The 17,459-nt window shown below is 39.7% G+C and overlaps 2 protein-coding genes across 3 annotated transcripts in view; one reads left to right on the top strand and one right to left on the bottom strand.

Moving 5' to 3' along the window:
- Nucleotides 1-7,566: 7,566 nt before the first annotated feature.
- Nucleotides 7,567-17,183, top strand: LOC115266318 (uncharacterized). The gene is made up of 2 exons (XM_029872349.2): nt 7,567-8,318; nt 17,063-17,183. Exons 1-2 carry the CDS (start codon nt 8,028-8,030, stop codon nt 17,081-17,083), a joined length of 312 nt encoding a protein of 103 aa, XP_029728209.1. The 5' UTR covers nt 7,567-8,027; the 3' UTR covers nt 17,084-17,183.
- The window catches only part of LOC109421401 (probable cytochrome P450 303a1), a 39,121-nt gene continuing 38,577 nt past the window's right edge, over nt 16,916-17,459 (bottom strand). Inside the window, exon 4 of one of the 2 annotated variants that reach the window (XM_062851648.1) lies at nt 16,916-17,397. In XM_062851648.1, the coding sequence (XP_062707632.1) occupies nt 17,086-17,397 (312 nt within the window). In that variant the 3' untranslated portion in view covers nt 16,916-17,085. The remainder of the gene's footprint in view (nt 17,398-17,459) is intronic. The other variant, XM_029872351.2, reaches the window with a different exon arrangement.

The following is a 17,459-nucleotide window of genomic DNA, read 5'->3' as shown; positions in this document are numbered from 1 at the left end:
GTGTGTGCACACTATTGTGTCAGTCCAATTTGGGGTGCAGTCAGCAATAAATCAATTTAATTTTGTATGGCGAAATGCATCTAAACTTGAATTAAATACTTGAAATACAAAGATTTTCCCGAAAAAAAAATTTGGTGGGCTTAATAGTGGTCACCATTGTGCACAACCACTACCAAATATTTTTTCGAATAATGTGTTCCACTTTGAAGAATTTGCCTTTAGATGGTATTCGCCATACAATATTTTTGCGATTTACTTTTAGCGATTTTTCGTGCATAGAAGCTAGCGCCACATTGGTCGATGCGGATTGTAGGAAAACAGCCGATGTAGTTAATTCATTGTTCGGAATATAGCGCAGTTTCGAGTTCAAAAGGAATCGCTCAAGAAACTTCTTGAGCGATTCCTGGCAGAAACTTTCTACGGTGACGGCCATTTGAATGGAGCGAGGAATGGACTACCCGCTTTGCGCGCAGCCACAGTTGATCAGCAGAAATAAATCAATTTAATTTTGTATGGCGAAATGCATCTAAACTTGAATTACTTGAAATACAAAGCTTTTCCCGAAAAAAAAATTTGGTAGGCTTAATAGTGGTCACCATTGTGCACAACCACTACCAAATATTTTTTCGAATAATGTGTTCCACTTTGAAGAATTTGCCTTTAGATGGTATTCGCCATACAATATTTTTGCGATTTACTTTTGGCGATTTTTCGTGCGTAGAAGCTAGCGCCACATTGGTCGATGCGGAGAGTAGGAAAACAGCCGATGTAAATAGTTAATTCATTGTTCGGAATATAGCGCAGTTTTGAGTTCAAAAGGAATCGCTCAAGAAACTTCTTGAGCGATTCCTGGCAGAAACTTTCTACGGTGACGGCCATTTGAATGGACCGAGGAATGGACTACCCGCTTTGCGCGCAGCCACAGTTGATCAGCAGAAATAAATCAATTTAATTTTGTATGGCGAAATGCATCTAAACTTGAATTACTTGAAATACAAAGCTTTTCCCGAAAAAAAATTTGGTAGGCTTCATAGTGGTCACCATTGTGCACAACCACTACCATATATTTTTTCGAATAATGTGTTCCACTTTGAAGAATTTGCCTTTACATGGTATTCGCCATACAATATTTTTGCGATTTACTTTTAGCGATTTTTCGCACATAGAAGCTAGCGCCACATTGGTCGATGCGGAGAGTAGGAAAACAGCCGATGTAAATAGTTAATTCATTGTTCGGAATATAGCGCAGTTTTGAGTTCAAAAGGAATCGCTCAAGAAACTTCTTGAGCGATTCCTGGCAGAAACTTTCTACGGTGACGGCCATTTGAATGGACCGAGGAATGGACTACCCGCTTTGCGCGCAGCCACAGTTGATCAGCAGAAATAAATCAATTTAATTTTGTATGGCGAAATGCATCTAAACTTGAATTACTTGAAATACAAAGCTTTTCCCGAAAAAAAATTTGGTAGGCTTCATAGTGGTCACCATTGTGCACAACCACTACCATATATTTTTTCGAATAATGTGTTCCACTTTGAAGAATTTGCCTTTAGATGGTATTCGCCATACAATATTTTTGCGATTTACTTTTAGCGATTTTTCGCACATAGAAGCTAGCGCCACATTGGTCGATGCGGAGAGTAGGAAAACAGCCGATGTAAATAGTTAATTCATTGTTCGGAATATAGCGCAGTTTTGAGTTCAAAAGGAATCGCTCAAGAAACTTCTTGAGCGATTCCTGGCAGAAACTTTCTACGGTGACGGCCATTTGAATGGACCGAGGAATGGACTACCCGCTTTGCGCGCAGCCACAGTTGATCAGCAGAAATAAATCAATTTAATTTTGTATGGCGAAATGCATCTAAACTTGAATTACTTGAAATACAAAGCTTTTCCCGAAAAAAAATTTGGTAGGCTTCATAGTGGTCACCATTGTGCACAACCACTACCATATATTTTTTCGAATAATGTGTTCCACTTTGAAGAATTTGCCTTTAGATGGTATTCGCCATACAATATTTTTGCGATTTACTTTTAGCGATTTTTCGCGCATAGAAGCTAGCGCCACATTGGTCGATGCGGAGAGTAGGAAAACAGCCGATGTAGTTAATTCATTGAACAAGGACGTCGACTACCTGGACAATGGGCCTTTTCATTTGACGTCTTAAATCAGCTGATTGTTCGGGCGTTTGACAGTTCTTCTATGAAGATGACACGTTCTTGTTAGCAGCTGTTGTTCAAGCTTTGTAAACAAATGCATGCACGGATCTGTCACATGAAAAGGCCTATTGTTACCATTTGGCTCACCTATCTTGACAATCAATTTAAATGCGTCAAACTTCATCCAAGTCAAAGTGCAAGTCAAGTGCACAAACTGTATTCCCAGTTTGCAATTTAATTATCGATACAGGCGCCGATATTTCTTTATTTAAAGCTCAAAATATCCGCCCTGATCAACCTGTAAATATCCACAATAAAATTAAATTAACTGGTATTACTGAAAATAGTGTAGAAACTTTAGGAGTAGTAAACACAGCATTGTGCTTTAATAATACTTTAACTTTGAATCATGATTTTCATTTAGTAACACCTAATTGACCTATTCAAGCAGACGGTATTTTAGGCCAAGATTTTTTAATCAACTACAAGTGTGTAATTGATTATGAATATTGGCTACTTAATTTTAATTTAGGGAATACTCAGGTATCAGTATGCATAGAAGATAATTTAAATGAAGGCTTCATGCTACCAAGTCGTAGTGAAGTTGTTAGACGAGTTCCACATTTAAGAATCTCTGAAGATATGGTAGTCCATTCCAAAGAGATTTACCCAGGTGTTTTTTGTGGAAATACCATTATTTCTGCAACGAAACCATATGTAAAATTTGTAATTACCAATAGCGAACCCATATACACTCCCGTTCAAAAGTTTGGGGTCACCCCCTAAAAAACATGTCATTTTTTTAGGCCCATATCTCCGCCAATGGACTACCCGCTTTGCGTGCAGCCACAGTTGATCAGCAGGAGTAAATCAGTTTAATTTTGTATGGCGAAATGCATCTAAACTTGAATTACTTGAAATACAAAGCTTTTCCCGAAAAAATATTTGGTAGGCTTAATAAAGGTCACCATTGTACACAGCCACTACCAAATATTTTTTCGAATAATGTGTTCCACTTTGAAGAATTTGCCTTTAGATGGTATTCGCCATACAATATTTTTGCAATTTACTTTTAGCGATTTTTCGCGCATAGAATCTAGCGCCACATTGGTCGATGTGGAGAGTAGGAAAACAGCCGATGTAGTTAATTCATTTGCGTCCGATTTCAAAACCCTAGGTTTCATTCAAAAGATAATAAGTCAAAGTAACTTTGAACATGATTTAAAAGAAACTTTTTCAAAAATTTTGTATGTAAACTTAACCCAAAGTTGCCAAATTTTCTAAAAAATGAATATAAACTTACGGCAGTGTCGCTGGAAGTTGGGTCGACCAAATTTTAAGATGAGAGCGGTAATATGACCCATTTTCTATTAGCTTTCAACTGCTTTTTACAGAACTTAGCTAAAAAATCGAGAAAAAAAGTTATTAAGTAAATTAATCCTTGATGTCATCGACCAAAAGTTTGGGGCCACTCCTCAATATGATGTATCGGCCAAAAGTTTGGGGTCACTTTCGTAAAACATGGAAAAGTGATTTGGTGATATCTTCGTCATCTATAGTTCAATTTTAATGGACTACCCGCTTTGCGCGCAGCCACAGTTGATCAGCAGGAGTAAATCAACTTAATTTTGTATGGCGAAATGCATCTAAACTTGAATTACTTGAAATACAAAGCTTTTCCCGAAAAAATATTTGGTAGGCTTAATAGTGGTCACCATTGTGCACAACCACTACCAAATATTTTTTCGAATAATGTGTTCCACTTTGAATAATATGCCTATAGATGGTATTCGCCATACAATATTTTTGCGATTTACTTTTAGCGATTTTTCGCGCATAGAAGCTAGCGCCACATTGGTCGATGCGGAGAGTAGGAAAACAGCCGATGTAGTTAATTCATTCATACTTACTACAGATGCTTCTGACATTGGATGTGGAGTAGTGTTGTCTCAACAAACACAAAATGGAAATCTTCCTATCGCCTATGCTAGTAAAACATTTACGCAAGGTGAGAAAAATAAACCTGTAATTTTGAAAGAATTAACTGCCATCCATTGGGCTATTAATTATTTTAAACCCTATTTATTGGTCAGAAAGTTTTTAGTACGAACAGACCATAGACCCCTAGTCTATCTGTTCGGAATGAAAAACCCAACTTCGAAATTGACAATGATGCGTTTAGATTTAGAAGAATATGATTTCACAATAGAGTATATACCTGGAAAAGGAAATGCAGGTCCAGATGCGTTGTCGCGAATAGTAACAACATTGGACGAATTAAAGCAAATAAGTATTATTAGAATGGATTAAATGCTTAGGCTGTTTTCCTACTCTCCGCATCAACCATTGAGGCGCTAGCTTCTATGCGCGAAAAATCGCTAAAAGTAAAACACAAAAATATTGTATGGCGAATAGCATCTAAATGCGTATTTCTCGAAGTGGAACACATTATTCGAAAAAATATTTGGTAGCAGTTGGGCACAATGATGTCCGGTTTGGTGCCTACCAAATATTTTTTCGTTAAAAGCTTTTCATTTCGAGAAATAGAGTTTAGATGCTTTTCGCCATACAAAATAAAATGTTTTTACTCCTGCTGACCGGCATTGAACGCACTCCCTGCCGGTAATCCATTAACTACATCGACTGTTTCCCTACTCTCCGCATCGACCAATGTGGCGCTAGCTTCTATGTGCGAAAAATCGCTAAAAGTAAATCGCAAAAATAGTGTATGGCGAATACCATCTAAAGGCAAATTCTTCAAAGTGGAACACATTATTCGAAAAAAATATTTGGTAGTGGTTGTGCACAATGGTGACCACTATTAAGCCTACCAAATATTTTTTCGGGAAAAGCTTTGTATTTCAAATAATTCAAGTTTAGATGCATTTCGCCATACAAACTTAAATTGATTTACTCCTGCTGATCAACTGTGGCTGCGCGCAAAGCCACAGTTGGACTACCCACTTTTCGGGCAGGAGTAAATCAATTTAATTTTGTCATAGGATCGCAGTAGTCTGTGCACGCGGACGGTTGTGTTTTTTGAATCACCTGTCACGTTTTTTCGGCTCCGTGTTTGTTTCGGCCGATGAAATGGCAAGAAAAAGGAAGATCAGTGAAGCTCCAAAGGAGAATTTAGTTTGTAGGGATTTTGTAGGACGTCGCGCTTTTGCAGGTGTTCGGTTCGGCTGAAAAACTTACTTCTTACGTGAAAGATTAGGTTATTAAGCCGGAAATCCCTTTGCTTGAAGTGTGCCATTTGTAGAGATGGCAAAGTGCGTGTTTGGAAAGTGTCGTCAATGGATTACCTGCAGAGAGTGCGTTCAATGTTGATCAGCAGGAGTAAAATAATTTTATTTTGTATGGCGAAAAGCATCTAAACTCGAATTTCTCGAAATCAAAAGCTTTTACCGAAAAAATATTTGGTAGGCCCCGAACCGGTCATCATTGTGCACAACCGCTACCAAATATTTTTTTCAAATATTGTGTTCCACTTCGAGAAATATGCCTTTAGATGCTATTCGCCATACAATAATTTTGTGATTTACTTTTAGCGATTTTTCGCGCATAGAAGCTGGCGCCACATTGGTCGATGCGGAGAGTAGGAAAACAGCCAAAGCATTTAATTCATTATCGCGATCGCCGTCATATGCCGGTTGCGTGGAGTGATTCGAACAGAGCATAACCTGGAAATGCGTTTTAAAGCTACAGGAGTGGTAGGTGTGTGTTGAATTTTAGTGCAGGAAGACAATTGCGAAGTGAATTGAAAAAGAAGAGAAACGGTGCCTAATCGAATATTTTTGTTTTTGGAGTTTTCTGTTATAACGCGTTGTTGGGGCTGCTTTTAAGTGGCGTGATATGACCATAAATGTGACCAATTGGGGCTTTTAAATATTACCCAAGGACAAACGAAAAGATTTGAAAAATGGTGAAAATTGAACCGGAATTCTTTGCCGGAATGCAAGTAGTGTCGCCATGCCAACAGCTCATAGTTGCGTAATGAAGAGCATTGAGCAGTTCAAAACGTCCGGCTTACTGTGATTGGTGGGCGTTATGCATTGAATAAATGTGGATAAAATTTGGAAAAGTTTAAAGGAGAAAAAAGACAAATACTGGTGAAAAGCTTCAAAACCAAGCGAGGGGAATGCTCGTACCATCTTTGAGTACTGTTGGCACAATGTATTGGACAATTTCATTCGGTGAGATCTATCCTTTTTAATATATATATATATATACATTTTACATTCTATATGTTAATATTATGTTAATTTATATTTAAAATAAGGTTAATCATTGAGGGGTTAGGGGACCATAACGTTTTAGTTTATTTTCAGAGAGCGAGCAAAGGCGCTTAAACCTAGGCACAAGGGCCAGGACACGGACCAAATACCTGTGTTCCATCCCAGGATTCCAAGGACTATGGGGTGACATTAACCCTCTTAGCATCGTCACCCCCACCGATTTTTCACGTATTTGGCTTTCTATATAAAACTGAGCGGTTGGTACGAGATGTCCCTGCTTTAATGGTTTTATTGTAGAATCAATAACGCTGCACAGTAGGCCTGGCCGCTTTAATGCTTGTAATGCATTTTCGATGTACTGCAAGCATTAATAATGACAAGAAAAATGGTAGAAGTAGTCGATTCTATCATTTTCCAGGATTCTTTCAATGAATGGCTGTGTATGTGTAGACTAGACTAGACTAGGAGTAAATCAATTTAATTTTGTATGGCGAAATGCATCTAAACTTGAATTATTTGAAATACAAAGCTTGTTGCCGATTTGAGAGCCACTGTTGAATGTCTCTCGTCTGAGTTACCACGATCGTCTATCTAACAATGATCGCTACCGCGTCGACGAGGAAGAATGGGCAAGGCTTGGATAGATATTGGCTTAGGCCTGGGACACACTGGTGGTGTTCGTACCATGGTACAAGTTGCCAAGAAAATTATTCCAAGGCTATCTTGAATGAAGACAATTATCAGTATGAAACTCATTTCAAGATAATTGTACCATGGAACGAATACCACCAGTCTGTCCAAGGTTTTATTGATTGATGCACCAAGCGGTAAGAAGAAGAAGTTTTGACATCCAAGCGGTGTGCCGTCGATTTGATCCTCGTCGCTGATTGGTCGATGGATGTAAACGGCACACCGCTTGGATGTCAAAACTCTTCTTCTTACCGCTTGGTGCATCAATCAATTGTTTTTGATTGGAACATTCTGTACCTGTACCAGTTATCGCACCACCTTTTGTAGAAACTATTTCTACAAAAATAAGAAGAAGACCGACGAATGTAAACAATAAGTCAAATGATTGATTTGTTTTTATACTTTACAGGAAAAATATAAAAACGGAGCCAAAACTACTTTTAGTGAATAAATACCATGCAAATTGAACTAGTTGTAGGACGTGATTACATTCCGTAAACTATCTTTGTTGGGAGGACTCGTAGAGTGAGGTTAGACTCGATGTGAGTATTATATTGATCCTAAATGTTTATAATGCAAAAAACTAATAAGAAATTACAGCTTTTAGCAACTTCCGTTACACACAAACAACGAGTTCGCTTAAAAGTAGTCCGAACCATCCGAACACTCCGTCCCCGTTCCCAACAATCTAAAAGATCGAGGCGAATCGATCAATTTCGACCACGAAATGGACACGTATCAGGCATGCGGTATTCAGACGGACGATTCCTTGGTCCAGTGTGACCGATGCGATTCTTGGTGGCACTTCGGGTGCGTGGGAGTGAGTGATATTTAGCATCAGTGAGAAGAGCTTCATCTGCACAAAATGCTTTAGCACTACTCCCCCACCGCCGCCGCCGCATCATAATGAGGTTTTGCGACTACCACCCACTGATACTATGTCCGTGTCGTCCAGAAGGTCGTCGATTTCGAATGCGAGTGCTCGAGCTCGACTAAATCTAGAGAGGCTCGAAGTTAAGAAAGTTCTCGCCGAGAAAATGTTGGACCTGGAGCTACGGGAACAAGAAAGGAAGATCGAACTCGCCCGCATACAAAAGGAGGGAGAATTGGAACGCAGGAAGCTGGAGCTACAACGGGATTACGAGGAAGAGAAGCTACGTCTGATGGAGGAAGAGCTGCTTGATGATGCTGATAGGAGTCTACGTTCCCAGCAGAGCAGTAATAGTAAGGTACGACAGTGGAGAAGTCAAATGCAACTTGGCGGAGCCTGTTCGACGATGCAATCCCCTGCAGCGAACGAGGTTCTGGGTGATCGTGAAGCACCAACTGCCACGACGACGACTATAGTACATACAGGGTAATTCGTGTTACACCCGAAAGGAGGTGAAAGTAGACCATATTGTCGCGCTTATCTTTTATTAGAGTCCTGCGGCGGTCGTACGCTCGCAAGGCATACCGCCGCATGACAGTCGCAAGGCAAAACAGAAGAAAAAGTGTTCCCGCCAAAAACAAAAGCACGTGGGTTTCGCGAAGTGACAGATGTTTTCGAATGTATTTGTGACGAACGGCAAGAGTAGCTCAGTGGAATGAGTGTTCTTGCTGTCAAACCCCATATAGTGGAATTATATACTTTTAAATCTGGTGACGCTGTTATGATTAGTGACTGTCGCGCTGATATCAGAAGACAGAGGCAGATAATCGCCATATTCTGATTTTTCTTGAGAGGCATAATATTTGCAGCAAAAAATTGTTCTACAGGTAGGTCCGGAAATCACTGCTAAGTGAGTTATTCAAAAATTAGTGTTATTAAATTACCCCGTCTTTAAACATCTCTAACTCAGAAACTATGAACCGTATAATCAATCTAAGTGCATGGATAGAAAGCTTAAAGCTTTGTCTTTTAATGCTCTTTGGACAGGTAATTGATAAAAAGTCATTTAAGTGCAGAAATTTTGACTTTTATGTAAAAAGTGCCTAAAAATGTACCCCCTTTTCACCTTTTTTTGATAGTTTACTCGTGAAAAACGTGATAAATGTGAAAAATGTTCTTCTACAAAACATTCATTTTTTGATACGCTACCAATCTGTCCTTTGGTGCAACATTGTATCTTTCATAGTTTTGTCACAATTTTGAATTCAAAATTTTGTGAAATAAATCAATGTTTTTATTGCAATACTGTCTGGCAATCCTACACGTTTGCTTGCTGTTGGTCGTCGTGCGCATGGCAACGAAGTCCAGCGTCGCGGCGGCGGTCATCGTTTGACAGAGCCAACTAGTGAACGGCAAATTGCGCGCTATGTTTATGAATCAATCTCAAGGCATCCTTTTCTTTGGGTGAAGATTCAATTCGCCTAGATGCCATACACCCAAACCCACTCACTGGTGGAATTTAGCGAGATCATACCGCTGGGTGGCACCGTTTTAAGGGATGTTCAAACCTACGGGCCGTGACTGGGTCCGGGCCGGGGCCGCGGCCGAGACTCGATAGGGCTTTTGTCGCTTCGTTCTCACTGCACACAATGCTCACCGGGCTATAGCGCCTGCACACCAGCAATTTATGTTGCGCGAACGCACGCACAGTATGAAGCTATTGTTATTCATTTTTGTTTTTGTTTCTGCGCACTTTCTCCAGTGTGTTTGATGTACATTCATCCAGAACTTTCTTTTGTAATTTCTACAGGAATCTGGGATTCCTCCAGCTTTTTTTTATGATTTCCCTTGGAATGCTTTCTGGGACTCTCCCGTAGTTCTTTCTGGAAAACTCTAATGAGATTCTTCTAGGAGTCCTGCCTGGTATTTCTCCAGCTACTCCGTCTGGGTTTTTGTCCTTGAGTTCTACTAAAATTTCTTCTGGGATATTTTCAAGAACTGGTTTAGATTTTTTCTCCAGAAATTCCTCTAGGAGTAGCTTCCCACAGTTTATTTATTTTCAGTTCAATGGGAAGCCCTCCTGAAGTTCCTGAGAGTGAGTCCAGGAGCTCCCCAGGCATTCCTCCAGGGCACCCCCAAGAAATACCAAGGGAATTTCTTGAGAGTTAGCTCAAGAATTCCTCCAGCATTTGTCGTAGAATCACCCTAGGATTTTACTGGGAATTTCTCCATTATAACTCTGGAAATTAATGCAGGAGTTCTCCAGCAATAATGCAAGCTTCTCTTCAGGATTTTTCCCGAAAATTACTGAAGGACTCAAGGGATTTCTCCAGAAATTCCTGTATTAATACCACCAGGACTTCCTCAAGGGACTCCTCCAAAAAATCCTCCTCGATGTCAACTAAAAATTCTTCCAGTAGTTCTTTCAGGAATAACTCCAGAAATTCATCTCGAAATTTCTACAGGAATTTCTCTTCAGGAATTGTAGAAGGGATTTCATCAGGAATTCTTCCAGGGATTTCACAAGACAATTTTTCAATAAATTGCTCTAAGACTTTCTCTAAGAATTCCTGAAAGGAATCATCTAGGAATTCCTCTGACGATTCCTCTAGATTTTTTTCCACGGTGTCCCCCAAGAATTTTTCCAGTTATTCCTCCATGAGTTCCTGCAGGAATTTATCCCGAAATTCTACCAGGAAATCCTGCAGGGATTCTTCCAGGAATCCCACCATAAATTCCTCCTGTAATTGCTGCAGGAGATTCTCTAGAGGTTCCTCCAAGGATTCCTCTAGAATTCCTTCCAGAATTTCTCCCAGGAAATCATCAGGAAATTCATCCCAGGAAATCATCAAGAAATTCCTTTAGAAATTCCTTCAGTAATTCCCCCAGAAATTCCTTCAGTAATTCCTCACAGAATTCCTCTAGGATTTTCTACAGGGATTTCTTCAAAAATTTCTCCAGAAAGTACTCCAGGCATTTCTTCAAGAATTACTTCATGAATTTCTCCATAAATTATTCCAGGAATTCCTCCAGAAATTACTTCAGGTACTACTCCAGGAGTTCCTCCAAGAATTCCACCGGAAATTGCTCAAGGAATACCTCCAGAAATTCCATCAGGTATTTTTCCAGGAAGTCTTCTTGGAAATACTCCAGGCACAACTCCAAGAATTTATCCGTGAGTTACTCCAGGTATTCCTACACGATTCTTACAGATGTTTATCCAGGAACTACTGCAAGATGTCCTCCAATTTTTTTTCCAGGAATTCCTCCAGTGATTCCTTCATAAATATCCTTCATTCCTTCATAAATATCCTCCAGAAATTCCTCCAGAAAACACTCCAGGAATTCCTCTAAGAATTTCGCCAGTGATTTCTTTCGTCCAGAAATTTCGCCAGTGATTCCTTTAATAAATCTTCTAGGGATTCCCCAGGAATTCCTACAGAATATCCACCAGAAATTCCTCCAGGCATTCCTCCAGGAATTCCTACAGAAAATACTCCAGGAATTCCTCCAGGAATTTCACCAGGAATTACTCCAGGAATTCATCCACGAACTTTTCCAGAAATTCCTCCAGGAATTTCTCCGAAAATTTCTCCAAGAATTCTTTCAAGAATTTTTCCATAAAGTCTTCAAGGATATACTCCATGAATTACTCCAAGAATTGCTTCAGGAATAACTCTAGGAATTCCTCCACGAATTGCTTCAGAAATGTCTTCAGGGATTCCAACGGGAATTCTACCAAAAACTACTTCAGCCTGTCCTCAAAAAAATTCTCCAGTAATTCATCAAGGAAATACTTACGGGATTCCTCCAAGAAATACTCCAGGAACTACTCCAGGAAAGCCGTCAAGAATTCCTCCCGGAAATAATCCAAGAATTCCCATAATTTCTCTTTGAATTACTCCAGGAATTCGTCAAAAAATCGCTTCTGAATTTTTTCCAGAAATTCCTCCCAGAATTCCTTTTAGAAATACCTCAAGGAAATGCTTCAAGAATTTCTTCAGAAAATCCTTAAAGAACTCCTCCAGAAGTGCCTCCAGCCAATCTTTTAGGAATTCCTTCACGAATTTTTTCAGGAACTTCTCCAGATATTGCTTAGGAATATCTCCAGGAATTCGTCTTGAAGAACTATTCCAGAACGTACTCCAGAACGTCTCTAGAACTTCCTTCAAGAATTCCTTCGGTTAACTTTCCAGGAATTCCTCCCGGAATTATCTCAGGTACAGTATTCCTTAAAGAGTTACTACAGGGATTCCAGGAATAGCTCCAGAAACTCCGTTAGAATTTACTCCAAGAATTTCTCCAGGAATCACTCCAGTAATTCCTCAAGGTAGGATGTCATCCAGGAATTTCTGTAGGAATTCTTGGAAAAAAAATTTGAACGGATTCTTGATTGAAATCTTGAAAGAATTCTTGGGGGAGTTCCCGTAGCAGTTTCTGGAATAATTTCTGGAGAATTTTCAGGGAGAATTCTGGAGTGATTTTTGGGGAAGATCCTGTAGAAATTTCTGGAGGATTTCCTGGGAGAAATCCTAGAAAAGTTTATTTAGGAATTCCTCCCAGACTTCCGCCAAGAATTGCTTCAAGAATCCCTCTATTAATTATTTCAGGAATTCTTCCAGATATTGCTTACGAATATCTCCAGGAATTCGTCCTGAAATTCTTCCCGAAATTTCTTAAGGTTTTATTTTAGAAATTCCTCAAGAATTTTCCCAGGAAGGCCTCCAGAAATTCCTCTCAGAAACACTCTAAGAATTTCTCCATGAATTACTTCAAGGCTTTCTCCAAAATCTATTCCAGAAACTACTCTAGGAATTACTCCAGGATTTCCTCAAAAAATGTCTCTAAAATTTCCTCCAAGAATTCCTTCGGTTAATCGTCCAGGAATTCCTCCCGGAATTATCTCAGGTACAGGAATTCTTTAAAGAGCTACTCCAGGGATTCCTCTGGGTAGCGCTTCATATTTTTTTCAGGAATAGCTTCAGAAACTCCGTTAGAACTTACTCCAAGAATTCCTCCAGGAATCACTCCAGTAATTCCTCTAGGTAGGATGTCATCCGGAATTTTATCTAAGAGTTCCTGCCAGGAATTCCTTCGGAGTTTCTTTCAGGAATTACTCCCTGGAAGAATCCCTGGTGGAATCCTTGGAGGAACTCTTAAAATAATCCCTGGAGGATTTTTTGAAGAAATACCTGGAGGGAGTCTTGGAAGAATTCCTGGGGGATTTCCTTGGAGAAATTTCATTAGGAATTCCTAGAGAAATACCTGTAGTAAGCCTTGATGGAGTTTTTGAAAGAGTCACTGGAGGAATACCTGGAGGAATTCAAGGAGGAATCCCTGGAGCTATCTCAAAAGTTATTTTCGGAGGATTTCCTGGTGGAATTCATGGAGATATTCTTGGAGGAATTTTTGAAGGAATTACTGGAGGAATTTATGAAGGAATTCCTGAAGGAGTGTGTAAAGTAATTCCTGAATAAAATTCTTCAAAAACCCCAGAAAGAACTGTTCGAGAGATTTTTGGAGAAATTCATAGAGGGATTTTTGAAGCAATTCTTGGCGGAAGTCTGGGAGGAATTCCTAAATAAACTTTTTTAGGATTTCTCCCAGGAAATCCTCCGGAAATTTCTACAGGACCTTCCCAAAAAATCACTCCAGAATTCTCCCTAAAATCCTCCAGAAATTATTCCAGAAACTGCTACTGGAACTCCCCCAAGAATTCTTTCAAGATTTCAATCAAGAATCCGTTCAATTTTTTTTTCCAAGAATTCCTACAGAAATTCCTGGATGACATCCTACCTTGAGGAATTACTGGAGTGATTCCTGGAGGAATTCTTGGAGTAAATTCTAACGGAGTTTCTGGAGCTATTCCTGGAATCCCTATAGTAACTCTTTAAGGAATACTGTACCTGAGATAATTCCGGGAGGAATTCCTGGAAAGTTAACCGAAGGAATTCTTGAAGGAAGTTCTAGAGACATTTCTTGAGGAAATCCTGGAGTAATTCCTGGAGTACGTTCTGGAAGTTTTTCAAGACGAATTCCTGGAGATATTCCTAAGCAATATCTAGAGAAGTTCCTGAAAAAATTCGTGAAGGAATTCCTAAAAGATTTGCTGGAGGCACTTCTGGAGGAGTTCTTTAAGGATTTTCTGAAGAAATTCTTGAAGCATTTCCTTGAGGTATTTCTAAAAGGAATTCTAGGAGGAATTTCTGGAAAAATTCCAGAAGTATTTTTTTGACGAATTCCTGGAGTAATTCAAAGAGAAATTATGGGAATGAATTAACTACATCGGCTGTTTTCCTACTCTCCGCATCGACCAATGCGGCGCTAGCTTCTATGCGCGAAAAATCGCTAAAAGTAAATCGCAAAAATATTGTATGGCGAATACCATCTAAAGGCAAATTCTTCAAAGTGGAACACATTATTGGAAAAAAATATTTGGTAGTGGTTGTGCACAATGGTGACCACTATTAAGCCTACCAAATATTTTTTCGGGAAAAGCTTTGTATTTCAAGTAATTCAAGTTTAGATGCATTTCGCCATACAAAATTAAATTGATTTACTCCTGCTGATCAACTGTGGCTGCGCGCAAAGCGGGTAGTCCATTCTTGGATTGTTTCTGGGAGGAATGCTTGACGGCTTTCCTGGAGTAGTTCCTGGAGTAATTCTTGGAGGAATCCCGTAAGTATTTCCTTGTAGAATTCCTGGAGGATTTTTTTTTAGGACAGGCTGAAGTAGTTCCTGGAAGAATTCCCGTAGGAATCCCTGAAGTCATTTCTGAAGCAATTCAAGGAGGAATTACTAGAGTTATTCCTGAAGCAATTCTTGGAGTAATTCATGGAGTATATCCTGGAAGACTTTATGGAAAAATTCCTGAAAGAATTCTTGGAGGAATTCTCGGAGGAATTCCTGGAGGAATCCTTGGAGGAACCTCTAGAGAATCTCCTGCAGCAATTACAGGAGGAATTTATGGTGGGATTCCTGGAAGAATCCCTGCAGGATTTCCTGGTAGAATTTCGGGATAAATTCCTGCAGGAACTCATGGAGGAATAACTGGAAAAATTCTTGGGGGACACCGTGGAAAAAAATCTAGAGGAATCGTCAGAGGAATTCCTAGATGATTCCTTTCAGGAATTCTTAGAGAAAGTCTTAGAGCAATTTATTGAAAAATTGTCTTGTGAAATCCCTGGAAGAATTCCTGATGAAATCCCTTCTACAATTCCTGAAGAGAAATTCCTGTAGAAATTTCGAGATGAATTTCTGGAGTTATTCCTGAAAGAACTACTGGAAGAATTTTTAGTTGACATCGAGGAGGATTTTTTGGAGGAGTCCCTTGAGGAAGTCCTGGTGGTATTAATACAGGAATTTCTGGAGAAATTCCTTGAGTCCTTCAGTAATTTTCGGGAAAAATCCTGAAGAGAAGCTTGCATTATTGCTGGAGAACTCCTGCATTAATTTCCAGAGTTATAATGGAGAAATTCCCAGTAAAATCCTAGGGTGATTCTACGACAAATGCTGGAGGAATTCTTGAGCTAACTCTCAAGAAATTCCCTTGATATTTCTTGGGGGTGCCCTGGAGGAATGCCTGGGGAGCTCCTGGACTCACTCTCAGGAACTTCAGGAGGGCTTCCCGTTGAACTGAAAATAAATAAACTGTGGGAAGCTACTCCTGGAGGAATTTCTGGAGAAAAAATCTAAACCAGTTCTTGAAAATATCCCAGAAGAAATTTTAGTAGAACTCAAGGACAAAAACCCAGACGGAGTAGCTGGAGAAATACCAGGCAGGACTCCTAGAAGAATCTCATTAGAGTTTTCCAGAAAGAACTACGGGAGAGTCCCAGAAAGCATTCCAAGGGAAATCATAAAAAAAAGCTGGAGGAATCCCAGATTCCTGTAGAAATTACAAAAGAAAGTTCTGGATGAATGTACATCAAACACACTGGAGAAAGTGCGCAGAAACAAAAACAAAAATGAATAACAATAGCTTCATACTGTGCGTGCGTTCGCGCAACATAAATTGCTGGTGTGCAGGCGCTATAGCCCGGTGAGCATTATGTGCAGTGAGAACGAAGCGACAAAAGCCCTATCGAGTCTCGGCCGCGGCCCCGGCCCGGACCCAGTCTCGGCCCGTAGGTTTGAATATCCCTTAAAACGGTGCCACCCAGCGGTATGATCTCGCTAAATTCCACCAGTGAGTGGGTTTGGGTGTATGGCATCTAGGCGAATTGAATCTTCACCCAAAGAAAAGGATGCCTTGAGATTGATTCATAAACATAGCGCGCAATTTGCCGTTCACTGTTGGCTCTTGGCTCTGTCAAACGATGACCGCCGCGACCGCCGCCGCGACGCTGGACTTCGTTGCCATGCGCACGACGACCAACAGCAAGCAAACGTGTAGGGTTGCCAGACAGTATTGCAATAAAAACATTGATTTATTTCACAAAATTTTGAATTCAAAATTGTGACAAAACTATGAAAGATACAATGTTGCACCAAAGGACAGATTGGTAGCGTATCAAAAAATGAATGTTTTGTAGAAGAACATTTTTCACATTTATCACGTTTTTCACGAGTAAACTATCAAAAAAGGTGAAAAGGGGGTACATTTTTAGGCACTTTTTACATAAAAGTCAAAATTTCTGCACTTAAATGACTTTTTATCAATTACCTGTCCAAAGAGCATTAAAAGACAAAGCTTTAAGCTTTCTATCCATGCACTTAGATTGATTATACGGTTCATAGTTTCTGAGTTAGAGATGTTTAAAGACGGGGTAATTTAATAACACTAATTTTTGAATAACTCACTTAGCAGTGATTTCCGGACCTACCTGTAGAACAATTTTTTGCTGCAAATATGGTCTACTTTCACCTCCTTTCGGGTGTAACACGAATTACCAGTCACCCTGTATAGTACATATGTAACAATACAAAAAATTCTGGCGTACGATTTTAATAAGTCGTATGTTTGCTGTGCTTCCTATGTTGATAGGACCTATTCAAATCGAACGCCAGGGGTTTATTAGGGTAGGGTTAGCTGGGTGGTCATCAAACAAAATGTCTCATTTCATATTTAATCATAATACATCTATATTACATTCTCTTAAGATTATTTTAGTCTTGTGCTGAAATTACCGAGGAACAATCAATGCTGTGTACTGCCGCACACTTGGCGTTGCTCCATCAATCGGCTCATCTGACGGTAATGGGTCACCTTCTGGCACTAGGAAATCAAATGATTGGAAGAGAGTTGTGATAAAGAGGAACAAGTTGGCTTTGCCCATCATTTCACCCATACAGCGATGTCGACCAACACCAAACGGATGGAAGTTGGGAGGAATGACAATTTTTCCACCCTTCAAAAATCGCTCCGGTTTGAAGGAAGTTGGTGATTCCCAATCATTTAACATCATACCGCGGAACATTCCTACTAACATCGTATCCTGGGAAGTAAGAGAAAATATGCTATTAAGTACAGATAAAAGAAGATTCTCAACAAATATTG

Source organism: Aedes albopictus, chromosome 2 (genome assembly GCF_035046485.1).
Source record: "Aedes albopictus strain Foshan chromosome 2, AalbF5, whole genome shotgun sequence".
Taxonomy (NCBI): domain Eukaryota; kingdom Metazoa; phylum Arthropoda; class Insecta; order Diptera; family Culicidae; genus Aedes; species Aedes albopictus.
The sequence above is the reverse complement of the archived record's forward strand: the minus strand, read 5'-3'. Positions and strand labels throughout refer to the sequence as shown.

Bases quoted from the DNA above. Each gene is read 5' to 3' on its own strand.
- LOC115266318 (XM_029872349.2), top strand. From the start codon at position 8,028: ATGTCCGTGTCGTCCAGAAGGTCGTCGATTTCGAATGCGAGTGCTCGA. The intron at 8,319-17,062 runs GTACGACAGTGG...CATTCTCTTAAG, and splicing joins AGCAGAGCAGTAATAGTAAG to ATTATTTTAGTCTTGTGCTG.